Below are 22,532 nucleotides of genomic sequence, written 5' to 3'. Positions count from 1 at the left end.
ACTCCCAAATATCCTTTCATCTCTCTCTCTCCTACACCTCTTTCGCCCTCTCTCAGGTGTGAAAATGAAATCTTCTAAAACCCAGACAAATCTCGCTCCAGACCGGACAGTCTCTTTCCCCCTGCCCCCGTCCACCAATCAGCCTCAGTACATCTTCAGCCCCACGCGAGGCGGTCTGAATGACCCCATGGAGGGCTACCTCCTCCCCATAGCCATTCCCCTAGGTAAGAGGAGACCTCTCACACTCTGCTAATATCACTGTTGGTACTGTATGTGGTTGACTATGACTCACTTCAGAGAGCTGGACACTTGAAAGGCTAAGTTTATCAGCTGTTAAACGGAAGAAGCACGTTTGTACTAAGAGCCAATCAGCTGTTAAACGGAAGAAGCACATTTGTACTAAGAGCCAATCAAAGCCCGTTGTCATTGTTTGTTGTCAGCTAGATGATGGTGTCCTGTAGACAGACAGTAAGTTAGGAGCAAGTTGTGGGAGCTGGGGAAAGTAGAGGAGACAGGAGCAAACAGGAGGGAAGGAGACAGGATTACACCCTCTGAGCTTCCGTAAAAGCTGAGTAAATTGATCGTGCAAGTATTCACCCAGACATGAAACACACACAATCGCATGGAGGAAGAAGGGCTCATAATTAGACAGAGGAGAATTAAGATTTTTCTGAGTCAAAACTTTAATTATAGCCTCTACCCCTCCCTCATTCAACCCTCTGTTCTATTTTAATCACATTAGAACGTGTTCACGTCCGGGAAATTAATGCTTTCTCTCCAGCTCTCTCGCTTCAGACAATAGTGAATTTACTTATTAACTCGAACAACTAAACGGTAAAATACATTAGCGCCTTTATGCTACATAAGGAGAGGGTTTAAAAGCTGTTTGGCCCATTGGAAGCTTTCAGGGAATGTTTTAAATAACTAGATAATATGGTGATCGTTTCCTTCTCTTGAATGACAATGAGCCAGTCGTACAGTAACCGTGTACAATGGCTTCCTCTTGGTGTTGGAGAGTTCGAGAGGACAGGGTGGGTTGCAGAGCAGCAGATGAACCATGCGTGTCATAAGGAATCAAACAACACAAAGGAAATCAAATATTCTCGTTTGGAATAGGTGATATCATCATATTAGTATCGATCTGCTGCCTTCTTGTTCCCTGGACAACCTGTGCTGCTGAAGTGTTTCTGCAGCACAAAGGAAGACAGACATTCAGGCAGGCAGTCATGTCGGTAGGCAAAGAGAGACAGAAAGGTAGACAGTCAGTCAGACCAGCAACAATCCCAGCTGCGAGGCAGCAGTCTTTGTCAGTGCAGTGAGACAGGTAAATAAGCTCAGGTTCAGGAGTGTTTATAGTCCTGTGTTCATCCTCAAGGATGCCTTTCTCTTTTACTCTCTCTCTCCTTTTACGACATCAGACTGGGTTTATACTACAGCCGCTGCACTGAATTATAATCTAATTCCTCAGCACTCAAACACTCACACACAGTCTATTGTAGCAGGTGGGTAGACTTGGTCATGTTCAGAGGACAATAGAAGGAAGTTCTAGAAGTTACATATTGTAGGATATTAAATGATGCCCTTTCATGGAGTGTGTGTTGTAGTTAATCTGTTTATAGGTGTGGAGTAAGTTGTGTCGGTTTGACTCTTCTGCATCCAGTATTTGAATATATGTCTTAACAGTCCTGTCACCCCCCCCCCCCTCCAGGTCGGCGTCGGGTGGATGGCGTGGCCCCCCTGCCGTCACGGGTCTTCATCAGTGACAGGCCTATCGTGGTGACTACTACATTACGTCCATCCCCACCCAGACCGGCCCCTGCCCCCCGTAAACCTACTGTGACCCTCTTAGAGGTCAAGTCTGACCAGAGGAGGAGACCACTGAAGCTCACTGTGCAGGTATGGCCTGTCTGCACACACACACACACACTCACATACTGGTTAGAGCAGCTTGGATTACCAGTTTGGAGACAGGATAGTTTCAAATGTTCCATATTCAGCATGTGTTTCTACTTACCAAGGGAACGGAGACTCTTCCAAACACCTGTCTTTGTCTGCAGGTCCAGCCCAGCGTGAACATCGAGCCTCCAGCCTCCATCCTCGTTCGCTCTCCCCCCCCACGCCCTCCCACCCCTCCTTCACAGATCCAGGTACTCTCCTCTAACCCCCCTCCCCCACACACACAGTAACAGTGGAAGGCAGAGTGTGTGTAATACCGCTGTGAAAGCTGCAGTGCAACCTTGCAAGCAAGCGTGCACACTCACACGCTTCAACTCAACAAGCACCCTCTTACAAATTCAGCTCCAGTCACTGGGCACATCTGGTTGCCTGGAAACGGATGCGGTGGCTTCTGGCTGTGTGTGTGTGTGTGTGTGATTCAGAGAGAGGACAGCGCAGAGCTTTAGAGTTATTAGGGCCTGGACTACTGCAGTGAGCATCGCCAGCAAACAGCAGACCCCCTCCTCCACACACATAGACACACACACACTAGAAGAAGAAAAAAATTGTAGATTGTAAATAACAGATTGAACATTAACAAATAAAGATGTTTCTGTGCCATCCAGACAGTGTAGGCCGGTGGACTCCCATTCATCTAGCTTCTACAAATTGCCATGTAATATTCCGACCCATGGTATTTCATAAATACACATACATACACACACATATGCTGCAATAAGTGCAATTAATGAATTTGTTAATACCATTCGCCCCAGTTCAGTCATGTAAGCCCCAATCCACTCAAATTACACACAACTTCACTCTTAAACCCTTCTGTCTCTCTGTCTCTATGTGACTAGCATGGTAATGACTGCTGGAGTTCTTCTCTGCAGCACTTATCTCTCAGACTCGCCAGCAGAGTTATAAAGTAACTGCCTGCAGTACTGGCAAGCTACGCTAACAGTCAGCTGCAGTACCAGTCAACTATGATATACCAGTCAACTATGATATACCAGTCAGCTACCATACTAATCAGCTATGATACCAGTCAGCTACAGTACCAGACAGCCACAGCACCAGTCAGCTACAGCACTAGAACACTACAGCAACAGTCAGCTACAGCACCAGTCAGCTACAGTACCAGTCAACTACAGCACCAGTCAGCTACAGTACCAGACAGCTACAGCACTAGAACACTACAGCAACATTCAGCTACAGCACTAGAACACTACAGCAACAGTCAGCTACAGCACCAGTCAACTACAGTACCAGTCAGCTACAGCACTAGAACACTACAGTACCAGTCAACTACAGCACCAGTCAGCTACAGCACCAGTCAGCTACAGCACCAGTCAGCTACAGTACCAGTCAACTACAGCACCAGTCAGCTACAGTACCAGACAGTAACAGCTCCAGTCAGCTACAGTACCAGACAGCTACAGCACTAGAAAACTACAGTACCAGACAGCTACAGTACCAGACAGCTACCATACTAATCAGCTATGATACCAGTCAGCTACAGTACCAGACAGCTACAGTACCAGACAGCAACAGCTCCAGTCAGCTACAGTACCAGACAGCTACAGCACTAGAAAACTACAGTACCAGACAGCTACAGTACCAGACAGCTACCATACTAATCAGCTATGATACCAGTCAGCTACAGTACCAGACAGCTACAGTACCAGTCAGCTACCATACTAATCAGCTATGATACCATTCAGCTACAGTACCTGTCAGCTTCAGTGATACAAGGCTGCAGTAGTGTTCTCTGCAGGCTGGCTAGTGTTCGTGTAGCTCTTATTCTGTAATACTGACTGATCCTCTCTCAAACACAGTTTCTCAGTTGTTGAGTTTCTGTGCAGCATCCATACATCACAGACTGTGGTGCCATTCAGTCACTAATTTATCCAGTTGGTGTAGCTGCTGCAGGCTGATCTGTTGTATTATAAGTGTTTTAACAGGAAATGGATTGAGAGCCCATATATTTTATATAAGACACCCATTGAATCCATAGCCTTTTCAGCCCCAAGCTCAATCCATTTAAGTCAGCTATAGCACCGTACAGCCACAGTATAGAGAGAGAGAAATGACGTATGTGAGCCTTTAACCTACTGAATGGCTGAGGCTTCATGTGAATGCATGGACATCTTACATTCATACACACACACGGACACACACACACACGCATACACACACTTACACAATGGTTAATCACTTAACAGTCTCTGTTATCGTAGATTCACCATACGGAGCAGTGAAATGAGGCTTTTACATTCCTTCACCATGGATTAACATTATTCCCTTCAACAAGATATACGGATTAAGACTAATTGCTGTGTGTATTTGTGTGTGTGTGTGTGCCAGGGTATTGTTTCTGGTCAATAACATGTACACACATCTCTAAATGTCACCACTACATCCCGATCAATAGTAACTGGATTTCAAGTCAGTTGTCATTACTTAGTGTGATAAGTAGCAGTTTAGTCATTGCTGGAGGGGAGTGTTCCTGTGCCAGTCCTCCTCCTGTGGGTGTCTGGATGTCTTCTCCCAGTCCTCCTGTGGGTGTCTGGATGTCTTCTCCCAGTCCTCCTCCTGTGGGTGTCTGGATGTCTTTTCCCAGTCCTCCTCCTGTGGGTGTCTGGATGTCTTCTCCCAGTCCTCCTCCTGTGGGTGTCTGGATGTCTTCTCCCAGTCCTCCTCCTGTGGGTGTCTGGATGTCTTCTCCCAGTCCTCCTCCTGTGGGTGTCTGGATGTCTTCTCCCAGTCCTCCTCCTGTGGGTGTCTGGATGTCTTCTCCCAGTCCTCCTCCTGTGGGTGTCTGGATGTCTTCTCCCAGTCCTCCTCCTGTGGGTGTCTGGATGTCTTCTCCCAGTCCTCCTCCTGTGGGTGTCTGGATGTCTTTTCCCAGTCCTCCTCCTGTGGGTGTCTGGATGTCTTCTCCCAGTCCTCCTCCTGTGGGTGTCTGGATGTCTTCTCCCAGTCCTCCTCCTGTGGGTGTCTGGATGTCTTCTCCCAGTCCTCCTCCTGTGGGTGTCTGGATGTCTTCTCCCAGTCCTCCTCCTGTGGGTGTCTGGATGTCTTCTCCCAGTCCTCCTCCTGTGGGTGTCTGGATGTCTTTTCCCAGTCCTCCTGTGGGTGTCTGGATGTCTTCTCCCAGTCCTCCTCCTGTGGGTGTCTGGATGTCTTCTCCCAGTCCTCCTCCTGTGGGTGTCTGGATGTCTTCTCCCAGTCCTCCTCCTGTGGGTGTCTGGATGTCTTTTCCCAGTCCTCCTCCTGTGGGTGTCTGGATGTCTTTTCCCAGTCCTCCTCCTGTGGGTGTCTGGATGTCTTTTCCCAGTCCTCCTCCTGTGGGTGTCTGGATGTCTTCTCCCAGTCCTCCTCCTGTGGGTGTCTGGATGTCTTCTCCCAGTCCTCCTCCTGTGGGTGCTTCCATATGTCTTCTGGTTCTACAGAGGATCTTGCTTTTCTTCTTTCTCTGCAGACTGTGGAGGAAACCTTGGAGAGGAGGAAGAGGGAGGAGGAAGAGGAAGAGAAGGAGGAGAATGTTTTCCCCGGAACAAATTTCCTGGCAGTGGTTGATATCTCTCAGGTCAGTAGTGAGGTCAATCGGATCATCGGAAATTTGTGTTTGCGTGAATGAAGCCCCAATTGAACGATTGCACACGAACCCCCCCCCCCCCCCCCCCCCTCATTCAGACCATAAACAGGGTAGTAAACCGTCTATGGAAATTAAGGGCATCCACCCACCTTAAAACAGATTCAGGATTTACCATCGTTCCTGCGTTTCCCTACCAACCGGCCTTTTCTTTTGTTCCAAGACCCTCTCCACCTCTGTCATGTGACCGACAGAACGGGGACTGCCGTTTCCACGGCGGCCATGTCAAAACCTCCTACGCTCATCACTAACATCAGACACTGTCTATTTACATATTCCCTCCATACGGTCGACATGCACCCCATCTTGGGCTGTAACAAGCAGACGGGCTGGTGCGGTTTGATGGTTGGGCAGTCAGGATTATCCTCTGCGGTCACACAAGGGCAAAGCGTTAGTTAGTACAGAAACGCTGCCTGTCATTAGTGTGTGTGTGTGCACGCGTGTGTGTGTGAGCGCCGGGCTTAGAAGATGAGAACAAGGTTCTTTGTGCTTGAAACAGAAGGAAAAGGCATCTGAATCAAATATCTGGTATGGAAAAAATATATGCTTCCACAGTGCCCCCTTTTGGTCAGTTAGTAAACTGCGTTTTCACAAAACGCGTTTGCCTAATGTTTAGATTTAGCTTCAAATATGAAAGAATATCCCAGTTGTCTGTTTTGATCAAATAAGAGCATTCTCTGAGTCAGTCATGATTCACAATTTATTTTGTGCGCATAAGAGCTCTTCTACCTCAGCTCTGTTCCATCCCGGTTCCTCCCTGGCAGAACCCCCTAGAACCGTGCCCTCCTAAGGAACTGTCTGGGACTCAGATCCAAACTCACTCACTCGTCCCCTTGGGTCACCTAGCCTACCTAGGATTTGATAAATTGCTGCTATGATCTCAAATATTTCCAAAACAGTTTAGGCTATAAAAGCATTTTAATTCAATATGGAACGATTCGAGCATAAACAAACCTTTGCGTAATTGCATTCTTTCCCCTGCAATTACCGTTTAAATTCTCCCAGCGTACAAATAAAGTATACAATTGTTTTAGAACATTTTTACCAGAACAATGCTCCCAGTCATAGTAGGAGACATCGTGTACCGTAATATGATGGTCTGTGCTGTTGTGCAATGACACCAAGGTTCCAACAACTAAAGTGTCCCCTCTTTAAACACCACTCTTGGTTTGTTATTGTGCAGCGGTAGTAAAACCCCAGGCAGCTTCCCATTTGGTAGGAGGGACTATCTCTCTTTCTCTCACATGAAAATTTGATATCCAGCCAAAATCAAAGAATCTGCAAGTAACGGGGAAAAAGTGATTGGGGGTGTTGACAGCTTAATGTACTGCACTCTACTGTAGTGCAGTACACTGCACTCTACTCTACTGTACTCTACTCTCGCTGTACTTAACTCTGCTATACTCTACTGTACTCTACTCTCACTGTACTTTACTCTGCTATACTCTACTGTACTCTACTCTTCCTAGGAGACAGAGGAGGACAGTGAGGTGCTTGATGGCGAGAATCGCACGGCCCAATCAGAGGAGAGAAGCGATGCGTCAGACGTGGGTAGGTGTAGTCAGAGCCCTCCTTACTGTGGGCCGGGTGTTCAGACTGGGTCACCCTGCACAGCAGCACACCTGACTACACACCGCTAGGACGGTACATAGATGCACTCTCAAATGACACACACAAGAGAATAGACCAGTGTGTGTGTGTGTGTGTGTGTGTGTGTGTGTGTGTGTGTGTGTGTGTGTGTGTGTGTGTGTGTGTGCGCAGTGGAGGAAGACACTAACGCCCCAGTGGGGTCTGAGATGATCAGACAGTACATCAACGAGGCCCTGACTGAGATGGTGGCCCAGATGCTGGACCAGAGAGACGGGCAGACACAGGAGAGGCCTGCTCCCCCCACCCCCACCCAGGAGCCCCCACCAGCCCAGCAGGTGCTGACACTAACAGACCTATGTCTTTCTTTCTCTGTGTGCTTCTTCTTACACATGCAGTAGCAGAGTGTCTACCAAGACCTACAGGTTCTGGAATTGGAAGGTAGGTAGGTACTTGATGAATCCCAAAGGGAAACTGCGTAAAACTATGACTCAGGCTGGAATATGGCCCGTGTATTCAGCTTTCTGCTCTGGTGGTCTAATTTATGTCACAGTGTTTTCTTCCTGGATGAAGTCACGGTCTACCTGCTGCCACTGGGAGCAGCCATCGCTCAAGTCATGTGTGTGGTGTGTCCTCCTTGACGCTTTCCTTGTGTTGTGTTTCAGGAGGACTTGGTTCCCACCCCCATGCCCACCCCTGAGGCCAGCATCAGCTCCATCGTGGCCTGCCCAGGGCGCTCTCCCCTGGGCACACCAGAGCCCTCTGACCAGGGCAGTCCAGAGCTGACCCCCAGAGATGTCCAGCCAGCCCAGCCTCAGCAGTCCACTCCTACTGGTCTGACTTTACAACACTTTTCTACAACATTTGTCAGTGTTTCACACAGATCAATTTCACCAAGCACAGATTATGGCAAACTACAGTATATTATCTACATTTGATGATGTATTTTTTTTTACTAGTAGTTGCAGGTGTTTATAGATATGATGACAGTTGATCTGGATTTTAACTGATTGTTTATGATGGATTGAAAGCCATTTCAGCCAATGGGGGAGCTAAATCTGTCTATTTCCCTATAATCCCAGAACCAGAGCCAGAGCCAGTGGTGACCCCGGCCTCCACGCCAACGTCCACCCCCCCAACACTGACCCCCCAGCCCTCCCTGGAGCCCCCCAGCCAGAGGAACCACCCCTGGGGAGATGCAGAGCTGCCCCTGGCTGAGGAGCAGCCTCATAACAGCCTGGAGATGAACACCCAGCCCAGCAAGCCCCTGTGAGTGTGACTGATGGGTTAAATGACTGTTAAATGATGTGGGTTTCTCTTGCTGTCAGACAAGCCAATTTGCCTGTTTATCTGTATGTCTGAAGTCAGTGCCTGTAACTTGATTGATTGTGGAGAGTTCTCTCCCTGGCTCGATGGTTTGGGACCACAGCACCACCTGCTGACAGGAAAAATGTATTTATCTTTATCTTCTTATTAGTTTAGCTCACAGACAGTATCACCTTCCTCTCTCTACTTTCTCTCTCTGTTCTCTTCCCCCTCCATCTGCTACAGAGTGATGTCAGTGGCTGTAGAGGAACCTCTCCTGGCCTCCCCTCCTATCTCAGTACCCTCCATACCCCCGCCCCAGCCTGCCCGCTCCCCTACCCCACCACCGCCACCTCTCCCTGGGCCTGCGACTCCCTCCTCAGCCCCTTCCTCCTCCACGGAGGACAGCAGCAGCAGTAGCTCCACCGTCTCGAGGACAGACACAGCTGTCAAACACATATCTGAAGGAGAACTGCTCTTCAGCTACAACAAGCTGATGGCTGCACAGGGTGAGACACACACCTGCACACACGCACATTTGATTTTATTGCTGTCATTTCTCTTTGGGGTCAGTAAAAGACCTTATATGACCTGCCTTTGTCTGCCCATGTTCCAGCCTATGAAGAAGGCTTGTATCTGCCCTGTGACATCCCCAGCTTCTCCAGCTCCCTGCACGAGGTCCAGGACATGGTACTGGGCTCAGACGCAAGCCACACCATCCCACTAATACCAAGTCATCCCGAATGTACCGATCTTGACTGTGATGTCATGTATTGATCAGGACTCTGTGCCCCTCCTCCCTCCCTCCCTCACCAGGATTATGACCCCCCTAGTGAGGGCCAGGTGAGGAGACCCCAGGTGCCACCCCACCGCGACCCCCTGCTCTCTCTGCTGGCTAAGATGGACCAGGGGGTGGTCTCCACCCACGCTGGCGCCATGACTCGTCCTGGGGTATGGCCCTGTTGGCACTGTTGGCACTGTTGGCCCTGTTGGCTGGCCTGGGGGCAGCTTCGTCTGTCCACACTAACATAACCACATTTGATCCTCCTTGTGCTAAGCCCAGAACAGCAGCGCTGACTGTGTCAGGAGAGGGGCCGGCCGTGGGTAGAAGTCTGGCGGTTGCTTTGCCAAGGGCTGAAAGCGCTCCAAGCCCTTGCTTAGCCCATGGCTAAGAATGCATTATCCTGGGGCTAAGCATAGTGTGAACTAATACAGTATCATGAGCTGACACTCCGTTTGGTCTTGTAATGACACACAGTGACCTGTTGGTGGCAGGGCTGTCACACTTTTACATGTGCATTTACTCGGCATTTACAATTATATTTGTCTCAATAGATTCCTGAATTTACATGATCCTTTCTTATTTGGGGGGGAAAATAATTGTGTAATTGATGAATATGTCTACTAATTTACCATACTCTAGTTTTGCCATACTTCTTTGACCATCCTTGCCATTGTTCCATCAGTGCTCTGTTAATAATCTGAGTATGCAGTGTGGAGTGCAGCATGTGAGGTTCATTAAAGTGTATGTGAACGACCTCTGACCTGTGGTCCCTAGGGTTCCTGGGGGTTGGAGGCAGAAGCTGAGGAGGAGGGCAGTGTGGGAGAGGTGAGCGAGGGTCAGAGACCTAGACTGACTCTGGCAGGAGAGAGGGTCATGACTGGACACTCCCTATTGGGCCCCAGGACCCGGACTACAGGAAGTAGGATTGATCATCCTCTCAGAACTACAGATCCCAGTAGCGGAGCTGAGGCCAGGACTACGGGGAGTACAGAGACCCAGCAGAGACAAGGTTTATCTCCAGGCCAGCTCAGCCAGTCTGCAGGTCTGTCCTTGCACCCTCTCTTCAGAGTATGTCTTCTGACTTGTACACACCATCTGTTCTCCACAGTCAGAGATGGGGACTGGCATAGTTTTGGTGGCAGAGCATTTGACAGCAGATCAAGAGGTCAACATCTCCGCTTCCTCCCACTGTACGAAAAGGAAGCCAAAATATCCCGGATACGGGTGCTGCCATCTTGCGCTGGTGATGCTTGGTAGTGGAGCCGCCCGCGGTATCGAATTACCGATCGACAATCGCAAGCACACACTAAACCCTTCTTCTATCGTCAAATAACTAATCAAAAACAAACTGATCAGAATTGTTTTTGTTTTGAATTCACCTCTTTAAAATGTAAATAAAAAAGTAGCTATCTAGGCTAGCTCTAGCTATCTAGGATTTGAGTAACATTAGCTAGGCTAACTAGCTAACCATTTTTAGCTAAATTATAATAATGTTTAGACCCTGCCTGGCCGTGGTAGTTACGCAGGTTACCTGTCTTTAAAATGTGTGCAAGACTGTGGGGCTGATGAACACTTTGTCTTCTTTGATCGAGAAAGCGAAGTGTTTGGCTCCCGTGGTGTTGTTTAACGTGTGTGATAAGCACAAGTTAAGTGAACGGATGTGTTGGGCGGCCGCAAAAATATTTGAACAATGCAAGTGGGCCGCCAAGTGGAAAAGGTCGGGAATGGCTGGTCTAGATGATGGTACACATGCCTAACTTCAGACTGGTGATGTTCCTGACATCATGCACGCTCCTTGCGGTCATGATCTCTATAGTTATGAATGAGCCGTGGGGCTGGAGAGGGCATACCAGTTCTCCTCACGCTATCGCAAAACACCTCATCTCTCAGTGGTCGACACTCTCTGTTAGTTTTCTTTAGCTAAAAGAAATACTCCCGACTCTAGCACCCACTAAATGGAAAACGTTGAGATGGACGCTCAAATATTGACTTAGCAGTTGAAACAGCAACATGTGACGGTGTTTCAGGCCGTGTTGTTATTAGTTTCTGCTCCTCAGACAGAGAGGCCGAGACAGGCGGCCCCTCACAGCCCCAGACCCCAGAGCAGCCCCTCCCCCTCCCCACTCATGTCCCGGGCCAAAACCAATATTTACCCAGCGCCAGAATCTACCCTGCTCGGGATAAAAAGACCCCTATGTTGCTGGGAGACCAGAGAGGGGAAAACTTTTCAGGCAGGAAGGAGAGACAGGAGAGTATTAATGACAGGACGAGAAGAGAGGGAGGAGGAGGGGGGGGCACAAGCAGATTTGTACAGTTCAACTAGATTAGAACAACTCCAACCAAGGATGCTGCTTTACTGACTGTCCAGACTGAGAACAGTTACTATATCACTGAGCCGACACACACACACACACACCCTGTAACCAAGGTCTCCCTTTGTTGTGGCACAGCCAGAAACTAGTCTGAAGTCTGTGTTTGGCCTGTGCAGGCTGGTGTTGTTGGGTCTGTGTGTCAGTTGGTAGTGGTTTAATCCTTAAAGTAGGGGTGTGGTGGGAGAGTTGTGGTCTGGACAGACCGTGATTCCCTACACACAGTTGTGGGTTGGGATACTTAGAAACATAATGAGTGTTGTCATTTCTCAGATATATAACTTTATAATAACAGGTATTATCTGAGGTGGTCTTGTGGACGCTAAAATGAAAGTAGTTCTTCTTCAGGAAGAAAAGTGTTCTGTTTTCCTTGGTATACAGATTCAAGATTTAACCAGCTTTATTGTCCCTGGGTGTTCAGATCTGACAGAGCTGAGTCTGGGAGACACCCGCCAGGGTCCAGTCACAATTGCAGATCTGGGAGTCGAACCTGTGATGCCAACCCGGACCTCCCACTTCCACACTGACTCCTCCCACTCTCCGCCCCCTCAGATACAAGACATCACCCCACTAGGAGCTCAGGTGAGATGCAGATAAAGAAGGGAAACATAGAAATCATATAAGAGGTTTGTGTGTGTCTGTGTCATACTATTTTTAGATTAGAGTGCCTAGAGTCAAATGGGGTGTTTTTGGGAGCAAATGAGTTGCACTACGTCATACTGCAACCACCAGGAACAGATAGCGTACGTGTGTGTCATGTTGACCGTGGGAAGTGTTCTGGGACACACGTTTCCCCTCAAGGCAGGTAGGCTGATGGATCCATTACTGTTAAGAGGGAGACGTCCTCTTCAGCAGAGCCAGTCAGCTGTGAGAGTGTGAAACCAGCTCCTCGGAGTTATACAGTAAAATACAGCCTTGCTCAAATAAAGCCCAGATGTTCTCTAGCTGTCTGTGTGTCAATGTGTGTGTGTGTGTCTGTGTGTGTGTCAGTGTGTGTGTCCGTGTGTGTCCTAGTCAGCTTGCCCATGTTAATAGCTCAGCTGGATACTATGTCCCCTCCTCGCTGTCTTTAGCTGTGTGTTGACACACATGAAGCTTCCATTAGCTGACCCCACGTCCTGATGTTGGCTCGTTTGGGTGTGAGGGATTTAAACTAGCGACGGAGACCAGAGAACAATGGGGCTTACGTGATGTTTGTCCCACTTCCTTCCTCTGCTTTAAGTTATCATCTAATCCCCACGCATACATTGTCTGTTCATACATCTCTTTCTTGCCTCTCTCCAATACTCATTCCTCTTTTTTGGGTCTTTTTCCTCTCCTCTCCTCCAGGCAGCTGATTGGTTCTCTGTCTCTACGGACAGGCCAGCTCCTATCCTCGTGAGGCAGAGGTCCCAGGAGACTCATTCAGGTATGGACCGTCCCCACGGCAACCTCTCCTCCGCCCGGCCTCCTGTCCCCGCTCCTCCTCGCATCCCTCTCCCTCCTCCCGCTCCTCTCCTCCTCCTCCTCCTCCTCCTCCTCCGTCTGTGGCTCCTACGGTGTTCGCCACTAGATGGCACTGTTTCAGCGCGGCAGGATCCCTCTCGTCGGGCGGCCTCTCCCTCCCGCAGTCTTCTTCTCCTCTTTTGTCTCGGCGTCAGGCTGCAGCAGACCTCAGGGGTGAAGTCATCCCGGCTGATCCCATCCCTTATCCTCAGAGGGGAGCCGCTGGGCTCTCGGTATTGTGCAGTCAGCAGAGTAGAGGCCAGGGAGGGAGCGCAGTCAGGGCCTGGACACACCTCAGTGACACACACATGAAGCTAGCTCAGCATGGGAGGAGGGAGCGGGGGAGGCTGGGGAGGCTGGGGAGGGGAGAAAGGGGAAGGCTGGGGAGGAGGGGGGAGTGGGATGCGGTGAGGGCGGGGGAGAGAAGGGAGGGGGAGGTGAGGCAGGGGAGGGTAGGCTAGAAGGGACGGCAGGGGAGAGAGGAGAGGAGAAAACAAGTGGGACTATCTCCCAGCCCTGCTCCTGCGAGCCTGCTGCTGAGAACGCCTTCATCTCCCCCTCCTGTGCTGTGCTATTATGTGAGAGGACGTCCATGCCACACTGGTCCCCACCGTGGCAACGGACACCGTCTCCAGACTGCTGACCCCAGCCCTCTCTGCTCTGGAGATCTCATCCCCTTGCAGTCACGCAAGGCTGGACATGCACATACATAACTCCCACCTTCCCCAGATACCCAGGGCTACCTGATAAACACACACACTCGCCCTTCATATCCGCCTGTGACTTAGCTGTTTAAACGATTCTGTCCAGTTTAGCGTGTCTCTGGATATGTCTCCCCGGCATTTCCATTTAATCAGGAAGGCCAGACACCTACAGCCTCGGGCTGTGCCTCGCCAATTAATTGTGTTTTGATATCGCAAGCTATTTTAATGTGACATCGTTTTTGGTGTGTCACTGCATAGCTCGGAGTCGGAACTCCTCTCCTCTACCTTCTCTTCCGCCACCTCTTTCCCCCCCCCTCCTACTGTGCCTCCTTCTTCTCATCTTCCTCCACCTCCCTTTCTCATTCTTTCTATCCTACAGTTGACCTCTGTACCGGTGCGATGAAAGCAAGATTTCCCAGTTTGGTCAGGTTCAATTATTCTGACGTCTCTCTCTCTCCTCATCTCTCTCTCTCCTACTCTCCCAGCTGTCTGCTAGCCCGAGCACTTGTTGGTGGTAATCAGGCTCAGCCTGAACAGAGAGAAAGGGACAAGTGATGCTAGTACTGCTAGCATGATTATGTTACCACTCAATTACTGAGCGACTCTCTTAACACACCGTCCTCTCCTTCTGCAAACTAGTTTACACTCACCCAACACAGCTGCAGAGGGATTTGTGTGTGTGTGTGTGTGTGTGTGTGTGTGTGTGTGTGTGTGTGTGTGTGTGTGTGTGTGTGTGTGTGTGTGTGTGTGTGTGTGTGTGTGTGTGTGTGTGTGTGTGTGTGTGTGTGTGTGTGTGTGTGTGTGTGTGTGTGAATGAGGGGGGGGTCAGAGAGAGAGCCATTCATTAGCTGGATGAATTAGGAACTGTTTGAAGGTATTGTAAAGCCATTGCCTTTTAAGAAACTGATTGTGTGTGTATTGAAACAGCCTAACAAAAGAGCTAAGTTCTCTTTATCTTGCATAAAGCCCAAGCTAGTAGTAGCTCCTTCAGTGCTCTGGCCAAGCCAGGCTTCGCTGACTTATTCTCTATCCTCGTCACGTAGTCTGTTCCATCAGAGTAGAGGTGACTATGTTGTGGTACGTTTGTTTTGTGTTTGGGCTTCTCTCGGCCAGTTAAACCGAGATCATCCCTGTGCGTTTGGGCCATCATTCACCTCCCTTCCCAAGACACGTCTGCTGTGAGGCGGTTACAGGGGGTCAAACCTCCAGCATCAATCTCGTTTACAAGCCTCTAAATAAGTCTTGCGCAACCCCTGCCCGCAGTATAGGATGCTATAATACATTCTGCGCAGAACAGAGTTTCATATAACCTGCCTGCTTGCCTGTGAGATGGTATTTACAGTCCTGTGTGCCACTTTCAGTGTTTTGCTGCCTGACGTCTGGCTATAACTCACCCTCCACTCAGCATGCTGACCTGGCCCCATAAAGAGATTGTTATTGTAGACCCACACTGTGACTGCAGGGCCCTGGTGGGGCCCACCATATATGGAAATATGTCCTTAAAGGGGCACTTTACCCAGCCCACCATGCATATCATGTTAACATAGATAATTAGTTGGTTGGTTTGGAACTTAAGAAATGTGACGTAAACAGCTTTTTGCTTTACGTTCTTACCCACCAACCGATTATACTTTGTCCTATGCATGCTGGATTGACTGAGAACATAAAACAAATGTGCTGTTTATGTAACATTGTGAAGTTCTAATCTAAACCATCCAAACAATGATGTACATGTTAACATGATATTTGAGATGACTTCACTTGACCTGAGTGATTCAGCGAAGCTGAATTTGTAATGGACTGGAAGAGCTGCCAGACTATACTACACTCTGAAATCGCTGGTCTGGTTACAAAACTGTTTATTTAACTTTGCATTTCAGATCAGATCAAGATTCAGATCAAGCTGTATGGAAATGCGTCTGTGTGTGACTAGCTCTGTGATTCAGTCCAGGGCTGGCTACATGAGCTACTAGTCCTGACTGGTAGAGCATAATCATACAGTTTACACTGAATCAGGTGGACTGTTATTATATTTCTCGGTCTGTATACAGTAGGGAAATGTGACTTCCAGTTCCTCTGCCCCCCAGGCCAGGGTCAGGGTGCCCCCTGGAGGTCATCCTTTCTCACGACCGCCAGGGTGACCAGGGGCTCGTGGTGCTTCCTGAGAGGTCGACATTCCAGTCAGAGGAGAGCTGAAGCATTGGGGTTCTATTCATGGTAAAGGGGAACTCATGAGAGAGCCTGTGACGTAGTATTTCCCCCTAACATCACAGCCTGTTTAGGTACATTTGGACATGAAACGACCCTTACAGTCTGATCCTGTGCAACAACAGAGCTGGGTATTAACAGGAGGAAGTGAGTGCTGTTTGAGTAGAGCGGGTTGTGCTTGATTCCCTGGCGTGGACAGCACAGTGATATCTCATAGGCCTGAGGCTTTGCCGTGGTTCTTGTTTTTGTAGCATCAAAACCTGGGGGTGAATCGTGTAAATGGGTCTTTTCTGTGGCGCCCCTGTTGTCCCCTAACTCTGAGGCCCCGAGGCTGAGTAGCCTCGGGCTCAACACTGGCCTGTCTGTCTGGGAGCAGGACACACTGTGTTTTTAGGGAGTGGGGGGTTGTGTGTGTGTGTGTGTGTGTGTGCGTAAAGAGCGGGAGGTCCCCCCATTTCCCCTACCTCACTCTCAATCCCTCTCCTCTCTCTCCCTGCCCCCCCCCCCTTTCACCCCTTTCCCCCTCTCCTCCCTCCTCCCTCTTCTCTCCTCATTGACAGTAGTGTACAGTCCCAGGTCTACCATTCCCTTCAGAGGGTCCACAAGAAGTGAGCTGTTTCCAAGATGGTGCTTTCACACACTGTGAAACTCAGGGTTCTCCAGGAGGTTGGTTTTCTCAGACTGCCTCGTGAGAGCTGTACTCCTCCTTATCTGGCTGACTCCTTCACCGCAAACTCCTTCTTTCCCTCTCTTCTTTCTCCTGGGAATCAGACTCCTCCCTCTCTGCCTCCTCGCCCTCTTCTTCCTCTTCTTCGAGGTAGCTGACAGTCGGGTGTGCTGTCGTCTCCTGGTAATGCCCCTCATCTGTCCACAGCACAGTAAGAGCAGGAGCTACAAGTGGTTAGATCACAAGATACAATGGAACATGGTTACAAATGCTACTGTGTCATTGAGTTCATTTGTTGCAGGAACTGCTTGCACTGAAAAGTAGCTGACTTTACATTGAATATAGAGGCACACAAGCCTTTCCTTTTCTCTGCTGTCTTGTCTTGGAAATAGGTTTGCTCATTGATATCTCTGATTGTTGGATGAGGCCTGTTTCTGCTTTTTGTGAGCTGAGAGCTGTTCCACAACCAGCCGGTATGTCTGTCTGTCAGTCCTGTCCTGGGGGAGTTCAACCCAGCAGGCCAACAGCCAGTCTTAGCTAAAGCAAACAAACACTGGATATTTAGACAGTGTATGCCTCTGCTGTGACAGGGTGCGTGTGTGTGTGCGTGTGTGTTTGTGTGTGCGTGTGTGTGTGTGTGTGTGTGTGTGTGTGTGTGTGTGTGTGCTTGTGGATGCATGCGTGCGTGTGTTTGTGTCAGGTCTCCCAGGGAGCATGAGTGTGCATGTGTGTGTACGTGTGTGTGTTTGCAGCAGAGATGGGACCAGATTATTTACTTTGAGTGGAGTACATGTCTGCCCTCTCCAGTCTGAGGGGGAAGATTGACAAGTTAAGTGCATTCTTTTAAACAACTCTCTCTGCTGGCTTATAGCCAAGACTTAATAACCTTTAGTTGTATAAATAAACAACATGGATGCCATTTTCTGAAATGTGCGTAACTGACTATTTCCCCAAAAGCAAGCCTGTTTCCCCACAGTCCCCTAGATACTGGCTGGTGTGAAAAGGCAGCTTACAAGCTGATACGAATGTGTAACAACCATGGCTAAGCCTTGTAGGGGTGACTTTGCTCTTTGTTTGGACCATCCTATCCTCCTGGAGAACCAGCCACAGAGCTTGCTGTGTCATTGGATATGTTTTTCAGTGCTGGCGAGCCTCCTTGGACGGACAGACATAAAGCATAAAGAAAGCTAGGCAGACAGGGTAGGGAATCATAGCGCCATGCAGACACACCGACTGGGGAGACAGTTGGGATGGTCAGTGATGGCCATAGGGGGGATTAGGCAGTGTTTGTCTGGGAGCAGGAAGTGGGGTAACAATAATCCAGTCCTCTGCTAAACCAACAGGAGAGAAGCTTGGTCTCTTTGTCCCCCATCCTCCTCCCCCCTCTTCTCCTTCTCCCCCGCTGTGCTGGACAGAGAGGACCAGTGCTCTGGAATAACACCCTGAATAAACAGGCCTGGGCCCCGGGAACACACACAACACACACCAACTTAGAAACACCTCCCCCCCTGCCATGTAGGGTTCCGTGTGACTCTTCCGTGAGAGGGTCATAGCAGGTACTTAAATATATTTGTGCTCCTAAGCTTTATCAGATTATCTGTGGCTATATTGAATTTGAATCCGACCATGATGTTCTCACACACACACACACAAGTACCACGGATACATACACAGTCACACACATTCACACATGTACTGTACACATTCTCCCTTCTCTATCTTCCTCTCGCTCGCTCTCACACACACACTTATACACACAGAAATAGTTTTTTCTGACCTCAGCTGTGTAGAGCAGCTGGACAATGGACATGCTTGTTCGACTACAGGCCCCGCAGTTATATAAAAGCCAACACACCACAACGCAGCCCTCACGAGATCCTGGTTTAGAAATATTATCGGCTCTCGGAGAGGAGAGACGGAGGGAGGGGGAGAAGGAAAATGTGCCCACATAACTTTGTCCGTGTCATGGACCTAACAAGTTAGGATCCCTGGAAGATGGGGGGGGGTACGTGTTCATGGATGTTTATGTTTAGTTCTCCAGCCGATTGGTCAGAAGCTGATTCTGTCGCTGAGAGGCTGTTGACTAAAATCCATGTTGTTGTACATTCATCATGGTCGTGTCTCCCAATCAGTGGAGCGGTAAGGAGCTGGAGAAAATGTTAGGGCAAGCTGGCTGAGCAGGGTTGAGGCAGGTAGCTTGCAGGGTTGATCTGGGTTGAGGCAGGTAGCTTGCAGGGTTGATCTGGGTTGAGGCAGGTAGCTTGCAGGGTTGATCTGGGTTGAGGCAGGTAGCATGCAGGGTTGATCTGGGTTGAGGCAGGTAGCTTGCAGGGTTGATCTGGGTTGAGGCAGGTAGCTTGCAGGGTTGATATGGGTTGAGGCAGGGCTGCAGAGTGGATGAGCTGAGTGGATTTGGCATTTCTTTGGCCTCAATTCTTCACTCCTGTCTCCTGGAGAAAGACTCTCCTTCTAAATGGCTGTTGTGACAGGCATGGGCAGCGACATGCCCTCGAGTGTGTGTGTGTGTGTGTGTGTGTGAGTGCGTTTATCGCATTTTCCTCTGTGGCGGTGGATCACACGATGACTCGTTAACCCGAGGGGATGTCGAGCAACACGACGGCTCCGAGTCGTGTGTTCACGCTCACGCTCCGCTGGGTTCTCCGCCGGTCATGTGACCTGGAGGCAACGCATCACCAGGTCACACAGCGGTCAGGATCCTGGGTCTACGTGTCGTGGTCGCAGCCTGACCTCTTCTGAGACACTAACACATGCCCCCTTTTAAAAAACACGCTGCTGATGGGACTTGTTGAGTCACGTTGAATACTGTTTATGTGTTCGGAGTTCAGTGGAAGACTGCGGTTTGGACGTCTGGATGTTGCTGACACACAAGTGGCCCTACGAAGAGACTTGCCGGGATGTTGATCCGTTTGCTGAACAGCACTTGAGCCATTTCTCTGCGTACGTAGGGTATGGTTTGAAGCTTTTGTGTTCTAACCAGGAGAAACATGGATTTGACTCACCCTCTCTCTCCAAAATAAATAAATAAAATGTTTCTACATCTTGGTCGTGTTGAAGTGGTTTTTAGTATTCTCTAGAGTATTTATCATCGTCATCTGGTCTAGAGGCACACCCTAGTCTGGAGGAAACCCAAACATATCGGCTCCACATAAGAGATATGAGGCTAATAAACCAGAGGGGGCGCGCCCTGCGTTCAAATAAAACACTATAAAGATATAATAAGCTCCAACAATCAACCTAGAGGTTCACCATGCCATGCAGTTTTGCCAAACACTCACACATATGGTCTCTCCTTATAGCTCAGGCTGAAATATTAGCGATGGGCCCATAGAAATGGACTGCGTGCTTGTACGTTCACACAAGTGAGAGCCGTCTCACACCAGCCAGTTGGTCAGTGTTGGCAGCCGTCCGCATGGCTAAGCTGGCTCCTGGAGTTATATTTAGGTCATGTCTCCGTGTCTGTTGGAGCTGGTCCCCAAGTCATTAAAGAGGAGGTCTGGCTTGCAACTCGCTTCCCCTGGGTCCAGGCAGGAAGTTCACTTGGGATAGATCCTGGAATGACCAGGAGGACCGAATGACGAGCCCGATTTTTTAGAGTTTCCGCTTCTAATCTCATTCTGCCGTCTCTTCAGTTTGGCCCGTTTTACAGTCCCCACAGTAACCCTGCGTTTTCATGTACTGTAGCAAATCAGCGAGAGAATACACCCCCTCCACCGCCCCAGGGCCAGGAACGGCAGCTCCTCACCAGGCTGCCCCCGGGTTATTGAAGAGGAGGGTGGAAGGGATATGAGACAACCATTCAGCCACAGCTGCATGGCCTTGTCCAAGTTAACTGAGAACAGCTGCTGAGGGCTGAGAAGGGAAAAGAGAATGTTCTAGCTCAAACGCCAGGCATTCCTAATCTCTCCACCAGCCCAGCCCTGCCTTGCCTAGCCTGTCCGAATTGTTTTATTATGTCTTCCATGGATTCCATGGTGTGTTTGAAGTTGTCTCCACTCTCTATGATGGTGTCTGTTCAGCACATAACTAGAGTAGCCTGGATCACTTCATGTCAACAGACTAGCTAAATTATCAGTCACGCCAAGATTCAAACAGTCTTGGCTAGTTCAGCAACTGTAGCTGTGTTCTGTCGTCCACAGCAATGGGAGCGTCTCAGCTAGCCTCTCCTCAGCTAAGCCTTTAGGGATGTTTAGCTCAGCTAGCGCTGATGGCTAAAGCAGAGATGTTGGCCCCTGTAGCGTGTCAGATCTACAGTAGACCAGGCCAGCTGTGGGGTGAGAAGGTAGAGCTGGGTTTAACAGGCTGGCTGTTAACTGATGGCTGCACTAGCAGATAGGTCAGAGGGTTCTTACACACATGCTATCCATTTTACCCCGAATCCTCACATCAGCGATGGTTCCTAAATCACGTTGAAATCACACCAAAGAAATTTGGAATGACAAACTATATGGCCGAGATTGTGATATGTGAATCTATGTTTTTTTTAACATGCTCCAACAGACTGAACAGCAGTCTTTCTCTCTCTCCCTTTCTCTCTCTCTTTCTCTCTCTTTTTCTCTCTTTTTCTCTCTTTCTCTCTCTCTTTCTCTCTCTCTTTTTCTCTCTCTCTCTCTCTCTCTCTCTCTCTCTCTCTCTCTCTCTCTCTCTCTCTCTCTCTCTCTCTCTCTCTCTCTCTCTCTCTCTCTCTCTCTCTCTCTCTCTCTCTCTCTCTCTCTCTCATGCCTTCTGCTGTGTGATGCTCGGTGAGATATAGTTGCTGTCCCAGATGGGCAGGAAGCCTCAGTGAAACTCTAGCCTCTTGTTATTGAGGGTGCTTGTGTGTAGACGTGGTTATAAGGAAATGCACACATATGCGCATACTTGTCTTGCTAGTCCTCACCTCTTCACCCCTGGCTCTCCATTTGGGGAAAGGCTGAGTCCGGCTGGCTCTTCCCCAGGCCTGAGGGCCTTTGATCAGGCTGGCGGGGGACAGACAGGCTCCTGGGTGCTAAGCCACGCGCCAAAGGGACAAGAGGGCCGAGGGGCCTGCTTTCACAGGTGGAGGGGTGGGGGGGCGAGAGTGGGGGGAGAGGGGGGGGGGGGGGGAGCAGGGTCTAATGGCGAAGCTCCTCTTTCACACACACACACTCTCGCACACACACCTCTCCTCTTACAGCTACTCACCCCGGTGTGTGTTTGAAATCGCCGACTGACCACTCCCCTGGGTGCAGAGACGGACAGATGTGTACGTCAAGAAGATTACCAGCTAATATGGCCGCCCTCCTGTGGGAGCCTCGGAAGGCGTTTGATGGGTTAGGAATCTGACAGCAGTAGCTGTCTGAGGGTGGAGGGCTGGTAGTCTGCTGCCCGGACACACTGATGGGCTCTCTCAGCAGCTGCTGAAGACAGGAAGCACCACTGGGTCACTTCAAACAGAAGCCCGGTCAGATTAAACTGGAGGCCTAAACTGTTGAATGGTCTCTTCTGCCCATATGCATTCATTTTAAGGGGTATCTCTCTTTGCTTCTGTCTTTGCTTCTCTGTATTGCTCCTTCTCTTTCTGAGTCGGTCTGTCTTCCTGTCTTTTCCCTCCTGGGACAGGGTGGTGAGCCTGTCTTCAGACTTCCTGGCTGGATGGTTGGGTAACATGGAGGTTTCTATCCTGACATCACATATCCTGGTTTAACCTCAGACTCCTTAGTCCTGTCCTCTGTTGCCTGTCAGCCTCTACTTTGTCAGCCTCTACACTTTAGATCTGTGTGTGCGTGTGTGTGTGTGAGGGGGGGGTTTGTTCCAGTGAAGCTCCTGTGTTTTACAGAGTATTTTCCTTTTG

The 22,532-nt window shown here is 49.5% G+C and overlaps 1 protein-coding gene across 2 annotated transcripts in view; it reads left to right on the top strand.

Annotated features, from left to right (window-relative positions):
- kiaa0586 (KIAA0586 ortholog) overlaps window positions 1-22,532 on the top strand; it is a 64,351-nt gene that overhangs the window by 30,778 nt on the left and 11,041 nt on the right. For both annotated transcript variants that reach the window (XM_062469174.1, XM_062469173.1), the window contains exons 16-29: window positions 57-224; window positions 1,709-1,896; window positions 2,058-2,147; window positions 5,420-5,527; window positions 7,063-7,144; window positions 7,355-7,518; window positions 7,846-8,014; window positions 8,263-8,449; window positions 8,732-8,994; window positions 9,102-9,175; window positions 9,302-9,436; window positions 10,044-10,311; window positions 12,060-12,220; window positions 12,968-13,046. In XM_062469174.1, coding sequence (XP_062325158.1) covers window positions 57-224; window positions 1,709-1,896; window positions 2,058-2,147; window positions 5,420-5,527; window positions 7,063-7,144; window positions 7,355-7,518; window positions 7,846-8,014; window positions 8,263-8,449; window positions 8,732-8,994; window positions 9,102-9,175; window positions 9,302-9,436; window positions 10,044-10,311; window positions 12,060-12,220; window positions 12,968-13,046 — 2,136 coding nt within the window. The remainder of the gene's footprint in view (window positions 1-56; window positions 225-1,708; window positions 1,897-2,057; window positions 2,148-5,419; window positions 5,528-7,062; window positions 7,145-7,354; window positions 7,519-7,845; window positions 8,015-8,262; window positions 8,450-8,731; window positions 8,995-9,101; window positions 9,176-9,301; window positions 9,437-10,043; window positions 10,312-12,059; window positions 12,221-12,967; window positions 13,047-22,532) is intronic.

This window comes from Osmerus eperlanus, chromosome 9, assembly GCF_963692335.1.
Source record: "Osmerus eperlanus chromosome 9, fOsmEpe2.1, whole genome shotgun sequence".
NCBI classification, from domain to species: Eukaryota; Metazoa; Chordata; class Actinopteri; order Osmeriformes; family Osmeridae; genus Osmerus; species Osmerus eperlanus.
This window is presented reverse-complemented; position numbering and strand designations above follow the sequence as displayed.